This window comes from Phacochoerus africanus, chromosome 15 (genome assembly GCF_016906955.1).
Source record: "Phacochoerus africanus isolate WHEZ1 chromosome 15, ROS_Pafr_v1, whole genome shotgun sequence".
NCBI lineage: Eukaryota > Metazoa > Chordata > Mammalia > Artiodactyla > Suidae > Phacochoerus > Phacochoerus africanus.
This window is the reverse complement of record NC_062558.1, coordinates 32,125,903-32,149,658: the sequence shown is the minus strand read 5'-3', so window position 1 is coordinate 32,149,658 and position 23,756 is coordinate 32,125,903. Positions and strand designations below refer to the sequence as shown.

Here is a 23,756-nt window from a genome sequence, read left to right as displayed (position 1 = left end):
GCAGATAAAGTTGGGGGTCTAGGAGTGGCACAGCAGAAACAAATCTGACTAGGAACCATGAGGTTTCAGGTTCAATCCCTGGCCTCGATCAGTGGGTTAAGGATTCGGCATTGCCGTGAGCTGTGGTGTAAGTCGCAGATGTGGCTTGGCTCTGGAGTTGCTATGGCTGTGGTGTAGGCCGGCAGCTACTGCTCTGATTAGACCCCTAGGCTGGGAACCTCCATATGCCTCGGGTGTGGCCCTAAAAAGATAAAAGACAATTAAAAAAAAAAAGTTTGGGGCTCCAGGAGCATTGGCAGGTCTGGCTGCCAGGACGAGTGGCAGGTGTGAGGTCATGCAAACCTTGGGAAAAGCAGAGTGTTGGCATGCAGAACCAAGGACACACCTCAGGAGTCTCTGGGGGCCAGTACAAGGGGTGGCCCCAGCGGCACTGCTGGGGAGCTGGGGAAGGTTGTGCCAGGACTACTTGTAGCAAATAAGCCTCTTAGTGATTCAAAGAACAAGTTCCTTTTAATAATTTACCCTGGTGGAGTTAATTATGTTTTTTAAAAAATGCTTTAATAGGATTTAATTATCCAGCTCCTCTACTTTGAGGCAGGAAAACAGCTGTGCTGTAAGAGAAGTTGGTGGGGTTCAGACCTGATTTGCTATAGCAGGCTCTGCTGAGAGGCCCCAGAAAGCTCTGGACCCCTGCCTTCCTCAGAGTCCCTCCCTGCCCATTCCCACCTCTCTGAGCCTCTGCTTTCCTCTTCTATAAAATGGGAGCAATGAGGATTAAACAAGATAGTGCATGAAAGCACTTAATAGGGGGCCGGGCTATAGCAAACATTTGAAACACAGGAACTGTTGACGCCATTATAAGGATAAATTGGCTTTTCAACCTGTCAGCTGACCTGTCCTCATCAGGTGATTGCATGTCACCAGCCACATGGGGGAACTTAGTTGCCAGGTGTGCTTAGAAATCCTTGTGGCACTTTGGTACTTTTCTCACAAGGTGTTTGCAGGCTCCGGGTTCATTTACAATGTTGGTTCTTTAAAAAAAAAATTTTTTTTATTATAGACGACATACAGTGTTCTTTCAATTTCTGCTGTACAGCAAAGTGACCCAGTCATACATATATATACACATTCTTTTTCTCATATTCTATCATATTCTGTCACAAGTGATTAGATATAGTTCCCTGTGCTGTACATAGGACCTCAGTGCTTATCCATTCTAGATAGACTAGTTTGCATCTACTAACCCCAAACTCCCCGTCCATCCCACTCCCTCCCCTTCCTCCTTGGCAACCACAAGTCTGTTCTCTATGTCTGGGAGTTTGTTTCTGTTCTGTAGATAGGTTCATCTGTACCATATTTTAGATTCCACATGTAAGTGATATAATATGCTATCTGTCTTTCTCTTTCTTACTTCACTTAATATGACAGTCTCTAGTTCCATCCATGTTGCTGCAAATGGCATTATTTTGTTCTCTTTTATGGCTAAGTAGTATTCCATTGAGTATATGGACCATATCTTCTTAACCCATTCATGATGGTGGTTCTTGACCTTGGCTGCGTATTGGAGATCTCAACACCCGGGCCACCCCCAGACCAACTGAATCACAATCCTGAGGCCTGGGACACAGACACTGGGGTTTTTTTTGTTTTTTGTTTTTTGTTTTTTTTTGCTTTGTTTTGTTTTGTTTTTTAAAGCTTCCAGGTAGTTCCATTGTGCAACCAGGGCTGAGAGCCATTGGTTAAACCATGGCTAATCAAGGCCTCCTTCCAAGGACTGCATCACAGTGGCGGCAGGAAAGAGGGGATCCCTGAACTCTTATTTATCCTGTCTTTTCCATGGCTGAAGCATCACTAAAGTATTGGAGGAAGGGGGTGGCCCAGATGACTCAGTCATACTGGTGATAGGTCCTAATTTCTAGCTGGGTAACTATATCTTTTTTTCTTTCTATGCTTTCATAACACAAATAGCAGCATGATTTATGCTTTCCAGTTAGCATGAGCGAATCACAGACTTCAGGCAGGATTATCTCCTCTCTGACCATCATCCTCTCCCTCCCCACCATACCCATGTCTTTCCACATCAGCCCGTTGATGACTCCTGAAACGCACTAATGGGCTGCAGTCAGCCTTTTGAGAAATAGAATAAAGTGGAAAACACAAGTCTCTCACGTATGATCTTTAGTGTTTGTTATAGATCATATATATGTCAGTGTGTACTAAGATCCAGGGTATAAAATAGGTTTCTTTCTGAGTAACACTCAGAAAACTGAACTCCCCACTGAGTGTTAGCCTTCACAGCAGTGAGCCGGGTCCAGGGCAGTGGTGGAAGAGGTCATTTGTGTAGTGGGAGGAGGGGGCTCTGGACCACCAAACCTAGTTTGGAATCTGAGCTCTGCTTCTCACAGGCTGTGTGACCTGGAGCAAGTTGCTTGGCCTCTCTGTTCCCAGGTTCCTTACCTGTGAATGCAGAGGATTCAGGTCCCCTACCCCCACCCCACCATGGAGTTGTTGCCATGTGTTAGAAAGGACATTTGCACAAAGCTTGAAAAATGGCAGGTGCTCTGGGGCTAGCTATAAGCTCTACAGTTTGCACTACCTTAAATATTATTTCTCGCATTGTCTCTGCCTCATGATCCCTCTTGCCATCATGGCAGGAGGGATTTAAACCCTACAGGAGAAGGAGAGAAAAGCTGGAGACTGCCTCTCTGGGAGAACCTGGGCTGCCAGTCAGGCTCCTTAGGCTATAAGCAACCTCCCTCCTCTACAGAGCTGATCAGCCATGGCGGTGGTTATTTTTGTGAACCTCAAACTTCCTCCCCACCCTAGGGAAGGAAAAGCTGCTACGCTTATTTAAAGACTTCCCTGATTTTAAAAATAGGCATTCCTCAGAACACAAATCCCTGGGGGCTGGGGGGTGGGCGGGGCTAGAGTTTGTGAGCCCCTGGGGTGCATGAGACCTCCCCAGGGGGAGAGATTTGCTCGAGGGATTCATTCTACCCTCCAGATGTTGAATGGGAACCTGCAGTCTTCCAGGAGCAAAGGTTGCAGAGGATGTGGCATGAGCTGGAACCCACCCACCCACCCACCTATTCTCTGCCCTGATAGGGGAGTGGAGGAGGCAACAGACTCTGCTACGCAAGCAGGTGGATCTGTCTCCGCTGGGAGGAGTGTGGGCCATGCATGAGTGCAAAAGGGGAGGTACACGGTCAGCTTCCTGGAGCTGGGATGCTCTAGGGAGATTCCTGAAAGAGGAAAAGAAAAATGACAAGGTAGAAGAGGAGTGGGCATTCCAGACAGAGGAAACCACAAGTGCAAAGGCCCTGTGGTGGAAGGAACCTGTTGAGTGAGAAGGGCTGAGTGGAGACAGTGTGGCCAGAGCAGAGAAACTGGTGACAGGTAAGATTGCATAGGCAGACAGAGGCCACAGTGTGCAGAATGGGGGTGGGTCTCTGGAAGGCACTTGGGTCTGTTTTTTTAAGAGCAGTGGGAAGCCAAAGAAGAATTTTAAATAATGGAGTGCATGAGGGGTCCCCAAGCACACCCCAGGTTCAGCAATTCACTGGGAGGCCTCAAAGGACTCAGCACACAGTGCTACTCATGGCTAAGATTTTTACAGAAAAATCAGCAAAGGGAAAAGGTGCATGAGGTGAAGTTCAGGGGAAACCAGGCCTCCAGAGTGTGTTTCCAGCAGAGTCACATAGGACTTGCTTAATTCCTCCAGGAGCAAGTTGTGAAACACATGTGAAATGTTGTCTACTAGGAGAACTTCTTAGAGACCCAGGTTTTTTTGTTTATTTGTTTTTGTTTTGTCTTTTTGCCTTTTCTAGGGCCTCTCCTGCAGCCTATGGAGGTTCCCAGGCCAGGGGTCTAATCGGAGCTGTAGCCACCAGCCTAAGCCACAGCTACAGCAACTCAGAATCTGAGCCACGTCCACAACCTACACCACAGCTCATGGCAATCCTGGATTCTTAACCCACTGAGCAAGGCCAAAGATTGAACCCGCAACCTCATGGTTCCTAGTTGGATTCGTTAACCACTGAGCCACAGCGGGAACTCCGAGACCCAGATTTTCATTTGGGGGCTGGTCACATGGGTACCTTCCAGTCTCCTAAAATTCCTGACAACCCAGAGGAAAGCAAGTATTCAACATAAGGCACATTGTCTTTACAAACAGTCTGGGCACAGCGAGCTGTTCTTACCAGGTGGGAACCCTCCAGAAATCCAAGCTCACAGGTGCCAGCCAGGGGCCAAGCAGACCATTCAAAGGGCAACAGCCTCAGGCTTTTTCTGCACAGGGAGAGACATGATTAGGTTTAGAGAAGTGCTCTCAGGCTGCTGATGAGAATGTAAGAGTGATGGGGAGAACAGTGAGGAGCTGGTACATCCTCCAGGTAAAAGGTGGCTCAGGGAGGTTGCGGAAGATGGGGCGAAGTAGGTGATGGATTCAAGGGTCATTTGGAGGCTAAAATCCATAGGGCTTAGTGACAGGTGGGCTATGGGGAGGGAAGAGAAGGCAGGGATTGGAGACAACTTCTCTGACCCTGTCTGAGTGTGTCATAAGACCCCCCCTGGACCAGAAGACAAGAGACCCAGGTGCGAGTCCATGGACTGTCTGCTGGGTGGTGGTGATAGTCATGTTGCAAGTGCTCACTTTCCTCTGCTCAGGGAGGGAAGATTGCATCATTCTTCTTGCTTTAAAAAAAAATCAGATTTTGGAGTTCCTGTTACAGCTCAGTGGTTTAAGAACCCAACTAAGTAACCATGAGTATGTGGGTTCAGTCCCTGGCCCCACTCAGTGGGTTAAGAATCTGGTGTTGCCCCAAGCTGCAGCAGAGATCTCAGATGCGGCTCAGATCCCAAGTTGCTGTGGCTGTGGTGGAGGCCAGCAGCTACAGTTCCAATTCAACCCCTCGCTCGAGAACTTCCATGTGCCACAGGTGTGGCCCTAATAAGAAAAAAAGAAAAAAAATCAGCTTTTGTGCCATGTTTTCCCCTCACTGACAGAGCATCTCAGGAAAAACAAAACCAGTAGACTTGCGTTCATGTTCCAGCTTTACCGCTTATGTCTCTTTGTTTTTGAAAACCATACCTGAACAAGTTCTCAGTGTAAGAAATTAAAACAACAAACAGGTATATATTAGGTTGAAGTGCATGAAATTGTCACTTTCTACCAATTTTGACCTGCAAAAATTTTTTTTAAAGTCTAATTTCAGGAAAGTTTTCTTGAATTATATCTTGAACTACTCTGTTTCATTGTCTTGGCTTTCTGATTCAGAGATTCCAGTTATGTATACATTGGGTATATAAGTGTATCCCTCTTTCCCTCCTACCTCAAATGCTTCATTCTCTGCAGGTTAGATCTCACTCACTCCAAAAATGGCTATTTCTTATGGTTAAACCTCGTAGAAAAAGAAAAGTCATCTTCCAACCCAATCCCTATCCCTTCACAGAGGTAACCATTTGGTTTGGGTTGTTGATTTTGTTTTTAACAAAAATGGAATTATACATTCTGGTCTGTAATGTGCTGGTTTTTCACTTGACTGTAGATATTCTATGTCAGCATGTGCAGTTATGCTGGCTTTCTGCATCCTTAACAGCTGTGTAGTATTCCATAGTGTGGCTCTACCACAGTGTATGTAACCATGGCCTTGAGGGTGTTTCTAGTCTGGGGCTGTTGGACTGCACTGAATACCATACCTGAGTGTCACATACCTGAGTGTGTTCATAGTGTAAGTCCCTTGTCAGATCAAACAATAAGGATATTTAAAAATTTGATGGAAACCGATTTAAGGCTGACCTTTGCCCCCATACCTGGCACATTGGAAACTCAAATATTTTTTCAAAAGATGAAAGCAACTTCCTCATTTCCCTCCTAAGAAGAACACACCTGGAGTCCCACTTGTGGTGCAACAGGATTGGCGGCATCTTTGGAACACTGGGATACAGGTTCAATCCCTGGCCCAGCAGAGTGGGTTAAGGATTTGGCACTGCTGCAGCTGTGGCGTATGTCGCAACTGCAGCTTTGATATGATCCCTGGCCCAGGAACTCCATATGGCGTGGGGCAGCCAAAAAAGGGGGAGAAAAACGATATAACCCTTTCAGTGCCCATCCGGTGTTACAGAGGTGGGCCTTCCACCCTCCGCCTCTGTTGGCCTACCAAACTGGGTAGCTTTGGGCTAGGGGTCACATTGGAGCTGCAGTTGCCAGCCTATACCACAGCTGCAGCAACATGGGATCCGAGCCTCATCTGCGACTACACCATAGCTCACGGCAATGCCAGATCCTTAACCTACTGAGTAAGGCCAGGGCTTGAATCTGTGTCCTCCTGGATACTAGTCAGGTTTGTTACCACTGAGCCACAACAGGAACTCCATGGTCTCTCCTCTGAACCTCAGTTTCCCCTTCTGTAGAATAGAGAGACGGCCCCTCCCACTTAGCTTCTTCTCAGGATTGTTACCAATGAAGGTGGCCCAGAAGCTACGAGCAAAAAAAAAAAAAAAAAAAAAAAAAACAAGCTTGGTCCATGTGGTTTTGTGACCTCCAGGAGTCAAGATTGGATGGTGGACCACAGAGATAAAGGGAAAGAGAGTACGTGATCTATGCCCCCAGCCCTGCCATGAGCTGACCCGGGCCCTCCCCTTCTGTGTTAGCTTCCTGCGGCTTCCACAACATAGATGACTTAAAGCAGCAGATATGTATTCCCTCAGTTCTGAAGTCCAGAGTTTCAAAATTAGGATATTGGCAGAATCTGTTCCCTGAAGACAGGGTGGGAGGGTCCGTCCCATCCCCCTCTCCCAGCTTCTGGTGGTTGCTGGCCATCCGTGGCATCCTTGGCTTGGAGCTGTACCACTTCAGTCTCTGCCTCCACCTTCTAGGGGCCTTCTCCCCTGGGTGTCCTCTCTTTTCTTACAAGGACACCAGTCATTGGATTTAGGGTCCACCCTAAATCCAGGATGGTTTGATCACACAATCTTTTAACCAATTACATCTGCAAAGGCCTGTCTTCCAAACAAGGTCATGTTCTGAGGTTTCAGGTGAACATGAACTTGGGGGCAGCTACAGCTTAACCCACTGCACCCTCCTAGGAGGCAGATCTCCAGTCATGGACTGCCTGGCTTTCTCTCTGCCGTGTGTTCTAACACAGGGTCTTCAGGTCGTACAACCCAAGGGCAGATCCCAACTCTGCCATTTTCTGAGTGTGTGACTTTGGACAAGTCCCCTTTTTCACCCAGACCCAAAATGCTGGCTCCGACCTCAGAGTGTTGTTAGGAATTAAAACGAAATAGTGTGTTTAAGGAACTTAGCAGTGCACCGATGTAACAAATAATAAACAATCAGTAATAATAGATGTTGCTGCTATTGTGTCTTGTTTAGGGGTGAGAGTGTTGATTAAAAAGTAGATTAGGTCCCCAGAAGTAGGCTCTGGGAGGGAAAGGGGAACATTCAGGGACATTAGGCCCTGGGAATCAGGAGTCGGTTGTTTCTTAAAAATTACCTTTTTCAGTGATTGTTGGATGACCTTGAAATAGGGACTTTCCCCCTCCTACAGATGGCAGCTTCAGAGCCTGTAAGAATACATGGTCACAAGATCGTTGTCTTCTCCATCAATTCTAGGGGTCTGTTTTGCTCATTTCTCTCCCAGAATAATTTTTCTGATCTAATACTTGTCATGTATAAAAGAGCAGTAGGCGAAACTTTTACCTTTGATGGCTAGCCCCTGAGGTTTTGTTGTTATTAAACATGTATTGATCCCATCCCTGTGACTGCAGGAGGAAGAGCGTCTGCCACCCCCCCCCCCCACCCCACCCCAGTTCACCGACCCGTGCAAGAGACAGACGGCAGACACTGAGATGTCACAGTGTGACACAGAAGGACCTGATAGGAAAGAGAAGGAAGAACCCTCACCCAGCAGGTGGTGGTTAAGGAAGGCCTCCCAGGGGAGGTAAAATTGATGTCTGTAAGACCTGAGAGAGAACCAGGGTGAGACAGGCAGAGGGTGTTCCAGGCAGTGGGGCAGGCCATGCAAAGTCCTGGAAGCAAGAGAGAGCGTGGTTTGTTCTAGAACAGCAATGCGTGCAGTGTAGCTGGAGGGTGGTGGAGGCCTGGGAGGAGACCAAGAGAGCTTTGACCTTGTCCTGAGGGCAGTGATGGCAGGAGGTGAGGCTGGGAAGGGCTGACAGTACTGGGGAGAGGGGAGTGCAGGGACACTGCCAGACCAGTGATGGAGAAAGATGGCCCTGGCTGGCACCGAGTGGAAAAAGGATCAGAGGCAGGAGGCCAAGTAAAGAGACTGGTGCTGGCATCTGGGCAAGAAGTGACAGTGGTGGGAGGGAGAGGGTGAGGCGGAGAAAAAAAAAAAAGTGCAGCATGAGCGGTGTTCAGGCAGTTAGGCTGCTGGGCTTGAGGGAGAGGAGCCAAGAATGAACTTTAGTTTTTGGCTTGTGCAGCAGGGTGGAGGTGCTGCCATGCCCTAGCAGAATGTGGAAGGAAGAGTGGACTGGGGAGAAAAGATAAAAAATGAGTTCAGATCATTACTTTTCTTTTTCCTTTTTTTTTCTTTTTAGGGCCACACCTGTGGCATATGAAAGTTCCCAGGCGAGGGGTTGAATCAGAACTGCAGCTGCAGACCTACACCACAGCCACACCAACGTGGGATCCAAGCCACGTCTGTGACCTACACCGCAGCTCACAGCAACGCCAGATCCTTAACCCACTGATCGAGGCCAGGGATCCAACCCGCATCCTCATGGATACTAGTCGGGTTGGTTACTGCTGAGCCACAACAGGAACTCCAAGTTCTTTACTTTTCTGTATGCCTGAAATTTACACAGCTTTGTAAGTCAACTATATTCCACTAAAGTTTTTTTAAGAAGAAGAAGAAAGAAATTCGTTCAGTTTGGGTCACAGCAAACCAATGACCTGGCAGGATATCAGACAGCAGGTGGAGACTGATGTGCACCTGAGCAGCAGCAAGAACACATGTGTGCAGAGACCACCAATGGGAGAGAGTTGCCCTGAGCCAGGACAAGCTCAGGGCTAGGGACTTGAAGACTTCTGGTGGCCTGAGGGCAGGGACATGCTATAGAAAGGGTGGCCAGAGATGGGAGAAAAATCAAGAGGCAAGCTTGTCAAACAGAACCACGTCCACTGTGGGGGCGGGTGCAGTCAAGTCCAGGTGGGAACGACAGGTGTGGGCTTTGATACGGAAAGGTGATCCCAGAGAGGGCAGTGCCAGGATATAGTGGGACAGCAAGGCTTAATGCAGGGGAGACAGAGATGGGGGTGTCTAGCGCCAGGGACTCCTCTCATTTAGACTCTCCGGGTGGCAAGAGAGAGTTCCTTGTGATAGAAACAAATCATTCGAGCCTCAGCCACAAAGGGGATCTTGAAGTTCATATAACTAAATACTCTGGGGTATTAACCCCAGAGAGGGCAGTGTTGGGCCAGTAACCAGAGAAGCGAAATATCCACGAGCAGTGATGAAGGTGGAGGAGTGGAGGTGAGAATTTTTATTGTTGAGGAATAATAATACCAGCTGATGCTTATGGAGGGGCTGCTCCAAGCCAGGCACTGAGCCTGGTGGTCCACGTAACTCACTGAGTCAGTCCTTCCACCTGTCCTGGCAGCACAGGGGGATCCCGAGAGCTGAGATTCCAGGGTGTGTGGTGAAGCTGCCGATGCCCGCAACATTTTCATGATCAGCTATATCTTTGCCCTTTTCTGGAACATTTCTGTTTCCAGCATGACAGATCTTTGACTTAAAACCAGAGTTGTTTTCTGCTCTGCTGCATGCCATAAATAGTCTCATCCCAAATTACTGAAAGTTACTACTTTACTGGATGCAAAATTTCAAAAAAAAAAATTTCCTCTCCTGTATGAAATATCAGTGTGGTTTTCACACAGCACCCTGAGGTTCCTGCCATGCTGAGAACTAGCACAGGTTTCCGTCTGCCAGGTGAGGTGTTTCGGGGAGACAAATATGGCCAGTAGCACCCGGAGCTGCAGGCCTGGCCCTTGGTCAGCCCTGGGAACCCAGCAGTTGGCATGCTGGCATGGGAAACAGGGCACCAGTGCCCTCAGCCAACAAGCACTTGATGGGCCTCTGCTCTAGGTCAGATGTCACATGACACTCTGAGGACACTGACTTTTGGATCTACATGTTTATATTTTTCCATCAGATTTGGATATTGTTTTCAGCCATTATTTCTCCAAATATTTTTTCTCTCATCTCCTTTTGGTACTCCAGGTATATGTATATTTGGTTACTTAATATTGTCCCTGAGGCTCTGTTCTCTTCACCTGCCACTCCCACCCCCACCCCCACCCCAGTCTTTTTTCTCTCCATGCTTCCACTGGGTCTTTTAGATTTTTTTGTCTTTAGGTTCACTGATCTTTTCTTCTGTAGCATCTAACCAGCTATTAAGCCCATCCAGTGATTTTTCATTTCATATACATATTTTTCAATTCTAGAGTATCCATTTGGATCTTTTTTTTTTTAATGGCCACACCCATGGCAAATGAAAGTTCCTGGGCCAGGGATTGAATCCAAGCTGCAGATTCAACCTTTGCCACAACTATGGCAATGCCAGATCCTTTAACCCACCTGCGCTGTGCCAGGTATCAAACCCACACCTCCACAGTGACTCAGGCTGCTGCAGTCAGATTCTTCACCCACTGCATCACAGTGGGAACTCCTGGATCTTTTTTATAGTTTCTGTTTTTGAGATTCTGCATTTGTTCCCTCATTAAGTTTTTGTTTTCCTTGAAATCCGTGAACATATTTAGAATAGCTCTTTTCAAGTTTTTGTTGGCCAATTCCATTATCTGTCTATTTTGAGATAATAAGCTGATTTGTCTATTAGTTAAGGCCACATTTTTCTGCTTATTAATCTGTCTAGTAATTTTTTATTATACCCTGGACATTATGATTGTTATGTTGTTGAGGGCATTTTGCTGTCTTCCTCAGTAGAGTATTGAGTTTTGTTCTAACAGGCAGTTAATTAGCTTAGAGATTAGCTTGATCTTTTTATTTTATTTTATTATTATTTTTTAATAGGGCCGTACCTTCAGCATCTGGAAGTTCCCAGGCTAGGGGTCAAATCAGAGCTTCAGCTGCCTGCCTATACCATAACCACAGCAATGCCAGATCTGAGCTGTGTCTACAGCCTACACCATAGCTCACAGCAACGCTGGATCCTTAACCCACTGAAGGAGGCCAGGGATTGAACCATGTCCTCATGGGTACTAGTTGTGTTTGTTACCACTGAGCCACAATGGGAATTTCTAGCTTGATCTTTTTAAAAAGCCTTACTTTTAAGCTAAGTTGGGACAGGTCTAAGATAGCCCTAACTAGAAGGTTAGATTAGGTCTACTTATAAGGTGTGGCTTTTCTAGAATTTCTATTGAATGCTCAAAGTTGAACAAAATCTCCCTACTCCAGGTGTTTGAAACTCACAGATCTTCCAACCCAGCCCTGTGTAATCTCTGATAGTTGTTCAGCTCACAGTTTGCCAAGGGTTTTTTCCCCCCACCCTGAAAGTTACATTTTGCCCTGCCTCATAGAATCTTGCTTTGCATATATGAAGGACTCAGCCAAAGTCCAGTTTTTGGAGTTCCTTCTCTGTACCGCTTCCTTTTCTCCGATATTCTCTGCAAATTCCTGAGAAAGGGAAGTTCAGTAGCTCTGAACTATAATCTTCTTCTCCACAGTTCACAAAGTGCGTCCAGGCAGAAAGCCAGGGTGACTGCAGAGTTCATCTCATTTGTTTCTCTTCTCTCAGAGATCACAGTTAATTTCATACATTTTATCCAATTTTATAGTTATATTTTATCGACTTTTATGGCATTTTTTCTAAGTGGTATGTTTACACCAGTTACTGTATCATGGTCAGAAGCAGAAATCCCTTTTTTTTTTTTTTTTTGTATGTAGATGCTCACATTTTTACACATTCCAGAAGCAATATGTAGCAACATTTTGCAGCCATTGAAGTAGGAGGAAAACCAAGAGAGTGTGGAATCCCAGAAGCCAATGAAGGAACTTTTTGAAGAAAGGGCATGATCCACTGTGCTCAGTACTGCTGAAGGGATACACATGGATGTTATCAGTGATGCATGGAGATGTAGTTCATTCCTTTATTTATTTTTTTTTTAATTTTAGGGCCCTACCCGCGGCATATGGAGGTTCCCAGGCTAAGGGTCCAATCAGAGCTCCAGCTGCCAGCCTATGCCACAGCCATAGCAACGCCAGATCTGAGCCATGTCTGCAACCTGCACCACAGCTCATGGTAAAGCCAGATCCTTAATCCACTGAGTGAAGCCAGGGGTTGAACCCAAGTCCTCACAGATTCTAATCAGGTTCCTTACTGCTGAGCCACAACAGGAACTCCGTTGTTCATTCCTTTTAACCGTTGTATAGAATTCCATCACATGAATAGAGAAAATGCATTCCTATCTCTCTACCATTTGGGTGAACATTTGCAGCGAACATTCTTGAACATGCCACTCATTTGAGCACATGTAGGCGAGTTTCTCTTGAAGCCTTCAGATCATTAAGATATGCACAACTCCAACTTGACAAAACAGTGCCAGATTGCTTCCAAAAAGATTGGTTCCAGTGTCTGTTCCTATCTTCTGGGCTCAAGAAACCCCCATTGCTTCACACCTGCACCAGCACTGAAAAGATGTGTGTGATTGTTACTTCAATTCACATTTTCCTGAATATTAGTGAAGCTGAGTGTCTAGCCCATTTGGATTTCCCTGCATGTGAACTGTCTGTTAATACCCATTACCTAATTTCCATGGAGTTGTTTTTTTGGGGTAAGATTTCTTTATATATTCTGGATACTAAATCTTTGTCTATTAAATACACAAATACTTCCAGTCTGTGGTAGGTCTGACTTTGTAGGTGTGTGTGTGTGAGAGAGAGAGAGAGAGAGAAAAAAAAAACAGACAGAGAGGGCAAAGGATAACATTTTTGAGCTTTGGGAGTTCCTGTAGTGGCTCAGCAGGTTAAGGACATGATATTGTCTCTGTGAGGATACAGGTTCCATCCCTGACCTCTCCCAATGGGTTAAGGATCCGGTGCTGTTGCAAGCTGTGGCATAGGTTACAGATGTGGATTGGATCCGTTGTTGCTGTGGCTGTGGTGCAGGCCGGCAGCTACAGCTCTGATTCTACCCGTGGCCTGGGAACTTCCATATGCCACAGGTGCGGTTGTAAAAAGAAAAAAATTTTAGTTTTGAGGGGTTAAATCTATCCATTCTTTTGTATTTTGTGTCTTATTTTAGCAATCTTTTCCACCCCTAAGGTCATGAAGATACTTCTCTGTATTTTGTCCTAAGACTTTCAATTTTTTTAAAAATACACTTGTATAGGTTAGTGCAACTGAAATTTATTCCGTGCGTGGTATGAGATAAAGATTCTTTTTCTGTGGGAAAGCCAGATGTCCTAACCTCCCCAGTGTTTTCTCATGGATCTAGACTGCTGTCAGTCATATACAGGTTCCCACAGGGACCTGGGTCTGTTGGGGGCTCTCCTTTCCTATTACGCTGATCATATGGCCTATTTTTATACCTGAAGGTTGAACTTTAGAAAAAAATTTGATATCTGATAGGGTAGGTTGGTCAAAGCGGTGGGGGGATTATTCACTTTTTCGCTCTGAAGGCATGAATCTTTAAACAGCTGTCCCTAATATATTTAAAACAGCACTGGCTGAACTTAGGAGAACATGGTGAACCTGCCGCTCACCTTACCAGGACTGATTGGTGACATGGAAGGTGGGGAGGGTGGCTTTGCTTCTCAGGGAAATGCTGGGTTACTTTTACTTTTGCCCTCCCCTCGCCCTGCCCTGCCCTGCCCGCTCTCACCTCTGGGTTTTTAGGTAGCCTCTGAACCTTGGGCTGCTCTTCTAGTATTTACACGGGCCCGTGGTGGGTGCTTTTGCAACTGGGCAGCAGTACCTATGCTGTTGGTTACTGCCAGCTAGGCCACAGTGACAAGCCTGACAGGGCCTGGGGCTTCCTGTTGCCTCACCAGCCCTGAGATCCCGGGCTCCAAAAATAAACACACGAGAAACCACTGTGACCTCACGGTCTGTGCTTGCACGGCGGGTGCTCTGAGCACCCAGACTGCCTTTGCCCCTGTGGCCCTTGGGGGCCCTGCTCCCCACCCCCCACCCCGCCCCCGCCCCAGAGGGACGGCTAGGCTGCTCAAGTGCTCACCTCTTTCCCCTCCCTTCAGGCAGTCACCCGCAGGGCCAAGGTGGCTCCTGCCGAGAGGATGAGCAAGTTCTTGAAGCATTTCACTGTTGTGGGGGACGACTACCATGCCTGGAACATCAATTACAAGAAGTGGGAGAATGAAGAGGAGGAGGAGGAGGAGGAGCAGCCGCCGCCGCAAACGCCGGCCTCGGGCGAGGAGGGCAGAGCCACTGACCCGGCTGCAGCCCCTGTCCCTCTGCCCAGGCCCCGCCTAGACTTCAGGAGCACTTTGAGGAAGCTCTTCAGCGCCCACAGGTTTCAGGTAGGTGGGCGGGCAGAGGCCCAAGGTGCCCAGGGTGGGGCAGAGCTGGCAGCAAGAGTCACGAGGGCAGGGTGGGGGCCCATCTCTGGCAACAGCTCATTCATTCTGTGGACCACGTGCCCCATCCAGCACTGGGTACACCAGGCAGGTCCAGTGCTATCAGGGGTAAAATAAATCCTGATACCAAAGTCAGGGTACATCCACTGACAGATGGCTACACAAAATGTGACCTATCCATCCTCAGCTGGAAAAAGGAGTGAAGCACTGACTCAGGCCACAAGGTGGATGAACTTTGACCACGTGATACTCAGTGGAAGAACCCGGACACATAGGCCCCATATCTTATAATTCCGTTTATATGCAGTGTCTAGAATAACATAAATCCAGAGACAGCAAGATTGGAGGGAGGGAGGAAGTGGGAGTGACTGCTTCTTGGATACGAGTCTCCATTTGGGGTAATGAAAATGTTCTGAAACTAGACAGAGGTCATGGTTGCACAACCTCGGGAACGTGCTTGATGCCTCTGAACTTTATGCCAACTGTAAAATAGCTAAAATGGTAAGTTTATGCGTGATTGACCACACGCACACAAGGTAAATTAAAGGGTAAACTCTGGGGGCAGATAAAACATTCCCACATTCCTTCAGCAAACATGGAGTGCCGGCCCTGGGTTGAGCAAGGCTATGAGGGTCCCATGCCTCACAAACTCATTGCCACTGGGGGCAGGAGGCAGTTTCTTCTCTTGTGAAGTGATGCCAAAAATACCTGCCTGGCTCGACCCACCACCCACCTCCAGGTGTGGTTACGGGGAGAGCCTGGGAGGGAAACACGGGCTGCAGAGAAGAGCAAAGGGAAAGGAACTTGTTACAGGGTTCAGGGCTGTCCTGACGTCTTCCAACTATGAAGGACAAATGCAGGTGGGGTTCAGCCCCAAGAGAAGCAAGCAGGTGTCTGGAAGCACATTCTGGGTCCCAGGAGAAAGCAGGGGGCTCAGGGGCCTCATGACACACACAGCTCCTTGTCAGCCCCATCCCTGAACAGAGCTGTTTTGGTGCTCTTGCTGCAGGCATTCCCCTCAACCTCAATAATCCAGCCCCTCCCTAAAGCCAAGGTCCTTTCTGGAGGCAGAGAGAAGCAGCCCTCATCTCTCCCATCACGGACCTCATTCCAGGGTAAAATAGAAAATGAAGTGACTTGGGTCTTTTTTTTTTTTTCCACTCTCATGTGGCTTAGAGAAAAAAGCAGGCCAGACAGCCCAGCACTGCTGGCAGCTCAGCGCTTCCCTCTGTGGCTCTGACGGGAGAGGAAACATGGTATTAAGTTGTTGGGGTTGAAATCCCAAACCCTCAATTCCGGGAGCAGAAGGAAGGAGCCAGCTTCCTTCCAGCTGCCAGGGGGAGTCCTTGTGAGGTCCCTCCTCTCCTAACTGGGCCACGTGGCTCAGGGGGAAGCAGAGTAGAGCTGTTTATTCATTCTCCCAACAGTCAGATCTTAGCACCTGCGGTGCACAGGGCCTACAGCAGCCAGCGGAATGGGTGCGTCCCTCCCTTGCTCAATGCTCTGCAGAGGCGGGCAGTTGTAAGTGGAGGGAAGCCTCTGCAGGGACACTAAAGGGGGCACTGAGAGGCCCTGGGAGTGGGGGAGACCTCATCTAGGACATGTGACGACAGTGGAGGTGACATCTCACCTGACACCTGAAGGTCAGGCAGAGGTGAGCTCTGCGGGTGGCAGGGGAGGAGCCTCCCAGGCTGAGGGAGGAAAGGGTCTTCAGCATTCGAGGAGCTGAGAAGGGTCTGCGAGGCTTGTGTGTATCCCCTGGAAGGATGGGGGCAACATGACCAGATTTGTAGAGGGGCTCAGAGTGGAAGCAGGGAGGCCACCTTGGAGGAGGAGATAAGGATTCAAGGGTTTGATCTTTGCCGATAGAACCGTGTACAAGGAGATTCTGGAATCCCTTTCTTGGATGCAGTCTCCTCCTGTTCCTATGGTTTGAGGTGGCCTCAGTGACATGATATATAGTTAACTGTTGTCACTCCTCACACAGGATGGTACAACCAACCAGGGGAGAGAATTCAGGGTGAGTCAGGCGTCCATGGAAACCACCGATGGACAGGGAAGCTGGGCCAGGGGAGGGTGGCCTGGAAAGTCAGGTGTGTCCCTTTTATTATCTGCTCACTCAGGCTGGGCCCTCAGCTCACACATGATGTCATGCACTGCTCCCATTGTCACTCTGGGGTGGAAAAGGAAGCTACGGCCAAGGTCCAGGCTAACGGGTGAGCTAGAGCCGCCCCACAGCCCATGCTCTGCTCCACTGCGTTCTGCCAGGCATGCCCGTCTTCCAGGTGAGGATTTGGAATTAACTGGCTTTCCCAAGTTCTCAGCATTTTTCTTTGTGATGTGGCTCTCCTGGAACTACAAGGGCTTTGTGAACTGGCAAATTTGGGGCCTTAGGGGTTAGTTCATAGAGGCTGGGGCCGGGACCCAGGCATTGTAGTTTTGGGACCTTGGGTCTGTCTCTCTCTCTCACTTTTTAAAATTGAGGTGAAGAGTTCCCACTGCAGTACAGTGGGATCAGCAGCATCTCTGCAGGCTAGGATGTGGGTTTGATCCCTGCCTGGAACAGTGAGTAGGGTTAAGGATCCTGCAGTTGTTGCAACTGTGGTTTGGATCCGATCCCTTTCTGAGGAATTCCATATGCCTTGGGGCAGCCAAAAAAGAAAAAAAAAATTGAGGTGAGATTCACATATAATTTAATCATTTTATTTATTTGTTAGATCCTGTGGCACACGTAAGTTGCCAGGCCAGGGATTGAACCTTAAACCACAGAGCCACATGGGAACTCCAAAATTTAATCATTTTAAAGTGAATGATTCAGTGGCATTTATTTAGCACATTCACAATGTTGTGTAACCGTCAGCACTAGTTCCAGAACATCTCCATCACCTCAAAAGGAAATTCAGTATTTCTGTGAGACAGTAACTCCTGGCCCCAAACAAACATTAATCTACTCTCTGTTTCTGTATGTTTGCCCATTCTGGATATTTCGCATAAATGGAATCATATACGTGGTCTTTTGTGTTTGGCGTCTTTCACTTAGCATAATGTTTTCTAGGTTCATTCACATTGTGGCCTGTGTCAGTGCTTCATTCCTTTTTTATGGCTGAATATTCAGTCTGTTGGGGGCGGGGGCGGGGGGGAGGGACACAGGTGCAGCACACGGAAGTTCCCAGGCTAGGGGTTTAATCAGAGCTGCAGCTGCCTACACCACAGGCACATCCGAGCCTGTACCGGAGCTCACAGCAATGCAGGATCCTTAACCCACTGAGCGAGGCCAGGGATTGAACCTGTCTTCTCACGGATACTAGTCGGGTTCGTTTCTGCTCAGCCATAATGGGAACGCCCTATTCAGCTTGCTTTTAGTATCTCTGTGCCTTGGTTTTAAACCAGATGAGCTCTTAGATCCTTTAGCTCTAAAACAAAACCACAGAGGGAGGGAAGAAGGAAAGAAGGAAAGAAAGACCCCATCTGAGGCTTGAGTCTAATTTATTAAGCTACCAAATTTCGGTTTGTGCAAAAACTTCATCACCAAGCCATTTGCCTTGCAATTTTCACAATAAACCATGTCATCAAGTACTTTAATTACTAAAATCATTACTATAAATTGAAATGGTCCAAAGGTTTAGCAGTCCATTCTTATATAGGCCTGAAATTGTTTAATTTCAACCTGAAATGGCAAAAACTACCAAGATAATGGCAGATTACATTTCAGAGGTCAAAACCTACTCCTGAGAGTGTAAGAGGCAAAGCCCAGGGGGAAGGAAGTGATGGTCCAGAACTTCCAGGGGAAGAGAGGGGTCCCACAATGTCCTGTGGGGATCCTCCCGTTGCTGCCATTTCCGCGATCACCACGTCATCCCCATGGTCTCCCCAGGTGCTGTCACCTCCACCCCACCTTTATGGCTCTCACCACCATCACCACCACCTGTCATCATGTCCACCCCCACTGCCCCTGATGAGGCCACCTACTCACTCCACCCTGGTCCCCACTATCCTCCCCCAACCAGAAGGTCACAAAGCCCAGGGGACTGTCTTTCCCACAGCAGCTCCAGGAAATGCAGGACTCTCTCTCCCCTTCACCCCTTCACAAGCACACGTGAGCGGGGTGGGCACCTCACGGCACAGTGCAAGTCACTGTAACCCAGCTGCCTGGAGGAAGCCGCCCCTGGAGGGCCTCCTACAACTCAGATCTCTGAGGCTGGATGTTTTAAATTATTGATTATCTGTCTGGGCTACCCTGGCAAGAGCAACCCTCAAAACTAGAAAAGTAAAAACTTGTAGAAACTCTATTGCTTATTTTTTGCCATCTAGGGATTAGCTGTTGGGCTTGAGACATACTGAGAAACAGTGAACTTGCCTCAGAGGCTTTAGGAGGACAGGCACCACCTGGGCTGGAAGGAGGGGCTCGTGTCAGAGGAACTGGCCCCTGGCAGGCTCCCTGCAGGGCGCTTGGGCTGTGGGCAGCTGCCTCCCGTCCTTGGTGTCTTTCCCCAGTGGTTTCATGCCGACGTTTCCAGCCTCTTAAAGATGGAAGGAGGGTCCCTATTTGGGTCTCATGCTTTCTTGCTCTTTCCCTTGGTCCACAGGTTATCATCATCTGCCTGGTCATTCTGGATGCCCTCCTGGTGCTCGCTGAGCTTGTCCTGGACCTGAAGATCATCCAGCCTGACAAGAATAACTATGCCAACAGGGTAGTGTGTCTGCAGCCCTTTAATATGGTTCACTGCTATTATCTGCACAGTGAGGACCTGCGGGTGGGAGGACAGCACCCACCTTGGAGTCACCAGGCCTTATTTGAGAGTAGTTTGGGTACTTTCAATCAAGGAGCAAGAGAAAACGTCTTCCTTCCCCAAGTAGAGACACGCAGGAAACTTCCTCAAGTCACCTGATGGCTTGGATCTTGAGCTATCCTAGGCCACTGAGCTGGAATTTTTCACTGATTCTAGAGGGCAGGTCTGACCAGGAGAATAACACTTTCTCATCCCCCAGCGGGAGACACACAGTATCTGCTGTCGACACTCTGATGTGATCCCTGTGCTGGAGCCATTCCAGGGATGCACTCAGCCTTTCTTCCCTGATTCACGGTTACTGCCTGAGTCCATCTCAGAAGTTCACCCAAAGGGCAGTGGATGCACTGAAAACACACTGTGTGGTCCCATCACCAGTAACATGGGAGAAGGCCATAGGCTTAAAATCATCTCCCCACACCCTTTGAAAAAAATTCAATGGACATTGCAAAAACCTCTTTTCAAACTGTGAAAGGGCAGAAATATTGAAACTCTTCCTACCTGTGGCCACTTTTGCCAAGGCCAGCCTGAGTCCTCCCACAGACAGACCAATATCTTTCCCTCTGTTGTTTAATAGAATCAGTGATATGCCTGCTATACTCACTGTCTTGTGCTTTTCTTTTTCCTTTACTTTTTCTTATGAAAAAAGGAAAATATACATTTTGCTATATTTGCTTTATCTCTCTGTATATGCACACACTCGTATATTTTTGTCTGACCATCTGAAAGTAAGACATCATGACATTTCACCCCTTAATATTTCAACAATGCCTAAGAATGTCTTTCTCCTACAGAACCATAACAGTATTATCAGACCCCCCAAAATGATCAGTAATTCCGTAATATCTGATAACCAGTTTATATTCAAATTTCCTCATTCATCCCAAGAATGTCTTTCATGGTGCTTTTTTTTCAAACTAGACTTCTGACATTATGCTCGAGGTCCTTTAACCTGTTCCTTATTCTACGTCCTATACGACAGAGGTTAGGTCAAGAGGCTCAAAAAACGAGAGTTCTTTGTTGGTAGGCTGATTTTTTTTTTAGCATCATGACACGTTGGGCCAATCACTATTAGTGATTCTCTGTTGGATCACTTGATGAAGATAGTAAAGCTGAACTGCTCCACTGTCCAGGGGCACTTTTCCCTTTGCAGTTATAAATAATCTGCCCAGTGGCTCTTTAGTATCATGCAAATTTCTTTTTCCCCAGTTAGCATCTACTGATGGTCACTGTGTGAGTCAGTGAATACACAGGGGGTTGCAAACTGGTGATTTCTAATTCTGTCTTTCCTCTTGCACCTAGTAGTGTATTATTTTAGAAAGTGCTTTCTTTTTTTCTGTGTGCATTATCAGTATGGGCCCATGGATTTTTTTTTTTTTTTTTTTTTTTGGTATTCAGTGTATTACAATTGAAGTCATTCTCTTTGATGTTCAAATTGTCCTAAATCCAGTCACTGTTAGCATGTTCAAGCTGACTGCTGTATCTTTTTTTTTTTTTTTTGCCTTTTTAGGGCCGCACCTGCAGCATATGAACGTTCCCAGGCTAGGGGTCAAATCAGAGCTGCAGGTGCTGGCCTACGCCACAGCCACAGCAACTTGGGATCCCAGCCATGTCTGCGACCTACACCACAGCTCATGGCAACGGTGGATCTTTTAAACCACTGAGTGAGGCCAGGGATCAAACCCATATCCTCATGGACACTAGTTAGGTTTGCTAAGCTGAGCCATAACAGGAACTCCTGCTGTGTCCTCTTGACACGACGCCATGGCTCTTGGGCATTTCCTTACTTTCTGGCCTAAGATGATGTCCCAGCTCACTTTCTATTTTCCCTGCCCCAGAATGGAAATGGTTCCTTTAGCGGAGACCAGTACTTACAAGGCAAGATCTGGGAACTCTCTTCACTTACCATCTACCTTGTTGATCATTTCCAGTCAGTACATACAGATCAGCCTTCTTAGCCTTTTGAACCTCTGCATAGTGAAGGTACCATAATGCCTTTAACAAGTGACCTGATCTAATGGACATTTCTATCATTCCACAAACAACATAGAAAGTCTTTGGTTCTGCAAACGATGCTGTCGTAAACATCTTGTTACTGTGCACTTGTGAGCTTAGCTGTAGGATAAACTCCCAGCAGTGGAACTGCTGGGCCAAAGGGCATGGTGGATGTTTTCAATTCTGCCATTGTCCCGTTCCCCTTCAAAGAGCAATGTCTGTGCTGTTCCCAGCCTGAGAACAGCACCTGGTGCCGACAGGAAGTCAGGACTGGTGAAATCAAAGGATTCTCCCTCTGGGGAATGGACAGGTGCACTCAAGCCCAGCTTGTCTGTGTGACTGGCCCCAGCCTGTGACCAGCCTGGAATCTACACTCATTGTGTCTCCTTTTCGCCTTTAGGTATTTCACTACATGAGTGTGGCCATCTTGACCTTTTTTATGATGGAGATTTTCTTTAAAATATTTGTCTTCCGCTTCGAGTTCTTTCACCACAAGTTTGAGATCCTGGATGCCATTGTGGTGGTGGTTTCCTTCATTCTTGACGTTGTCCTCCTGTTCCGGGAGCATGAGTTTGAGGCACTGGGGCTGCTGATTCTGCTCCGGCTGTGGCGGGTGGCCCGGATCATCAACGGTAAGTTCCCTGTGCTCCTGGGCCTCGGAGGGGATGGGACAGGGGCTGGAGCCTGGGCGTGGGCACTGTGGCCCCGTCCTCCTGAGAGTCAACAGAAACATGAAACATGAAGTGTTCTGATTTGGCGTCCCACTGCCACTGGCTGAAAACTGACACGAGGACATGCCTTTCTCCTTTTGGCTCTATTTTAAAGGGTTAGACTAATTCCTGATCAGTTCTTCCCAGCATGGTTCCCCAAGTGCCTTGTTTTTAATTGGGTGTTTCCTGAGGAGCCTCTACCAAAACCTGTTCTTTGGGAGGGGCGCCACCTGAGAGCAGAGCAAGGAAGCTGGGAAATGCTGCATTGTGAGATTCTGCCCCCTTTAAGAAAGTCTCAGCACGAGTTAGCATGGTGAAGGCTTTGAGAACTCTGTTTTTCACGATGACCAATTTGACACTTTCTAGAGAAATAACACCTATTAATATGCCAGAGATCTAGCTCTGGCCAACACAATCGTGGAAATGTGGCTTTCAGGTTGAATCCCTATTGGTAGAGGGAGGCTCCATTTCAGAAAAGCTGTTTGTGCTGTGATTTTACATGGACCCAGTGACTAGGTTAGTTGTTCAGCTGCTAGTGAACTAGTCAGAATTACTCACATGCCTGTCCGTGGACCTGCTGAATCAGAATTACCCTCAGCACTTTAAGTGGAGAGTCTAGTGTGGAGCCCAGATAGGGTGTCGGGTTTTGTGTTTTAATTTTTTAAAAATTAGAGCTGACTTACAATATTCTGTCAATTTCTGCTGTACAGCAACGTGACCTAGTTACACATATATTTTTTCTCACATTATCCTCCATCATGTTCCATCACGAGTCATTGGATAGTTCCCTGTGCTACACAGTAGGATCTCATTGCTTATCCACTGCAAATGCAATAGTTTGCCTCTACCAACCCCACACTCCCAGTCCATCCCACTCCCTCCCCCTTTCCCTTTGGCCATCACAAGTCTGTTCTCAATGTCCATGAGTTTGTTTCTTTTCTGTAGATAGGTTCATTTGTGCCATATATTAGATTCCAGATATGTGATATCATATGGCATTTGTCTTTTCTGACATTCTTTACTTACTATGAGACTCTCTAGTTCCATCCATGTTGCTACAAATGGCATTAATTTGTTTTTTCATGGCTGGGTAGTATTCCATTTTGTATACGTACATCTTCTTAATCCATTCATCTGTCTGTGGACCTTTAGATTGTTTCCATGTCTTGGTTATTGTGAATACTGCTGCAATCAACACCGCTTGTATATTTTCCAATAAAAGTTTTGTCCAGTTATATGCCCAGGAGTGAGACTGCTGGATCATATGGTAGTTCTATATTTAGTTTTCTGAGGAACCTCCATACTGTTTTCCATCGTGGTTGTACCAATTTACATTCCCACCAAAAGTGTAGGAGGATTCTCTCTTCTCCACACCCTCTCCAGCATTTGTTATTTGTAGACTTAATGTTAGCCATTCTGATCAGTGTGAGGTGGTACCTCATTGTAGTTTTTTTTAAATGAATTTTATTTTTTTCCATTATAGTTACAGTGTTCTGTCAATGTTCTGTACAGCAAAGTAACCCAGTCACACATACATATATACATTCTTTTTCTCACATTATCCTCCATCATGCTCTACCTTAAGTGACTAGATCTATCCCCTGTGCTATACAGCAGGATCTCATTGCTTATCCATTCCAAAGGCAATAGTTTGCATCTATTAACCCCAGATCCCCAGTCCATCCC

At 47.2% G+C, this 23,756-nt stretch overlaps 1 protein-coding gene across 7 annotated transcripts in view; it reads left to right on the top strand.

The window, feature by feature from the left end:
* The window catches only part of HVCN1 (hydrogen voltage gated channel 1), a 35,835-nt gene that overhangs the window by 8,800 nt on the left and 3,279 nt on the right, over positions 1-23,756 (top strand). For all 7 annotated transcript variants that reach the window (XM_047759763.1, XM_047759761.1, XM_047759762.1 and 4 more), the window contains 3 exons: positions 14,240-14,521; positions 19,165-19,269; positions 21,761-21,992. In XM_047759763.1, coding sequence (XP_047615719.1) covers positions 14,240-14,521; positions 19,165-19,269; positions 21,761-21,992 — 619 coding nt within the window. The remainder of the gene's footprint in view (positions 1-14,239; positions 14,522-19,164; positions 19,270-21,760; positions 21,993-23,756) is intronic.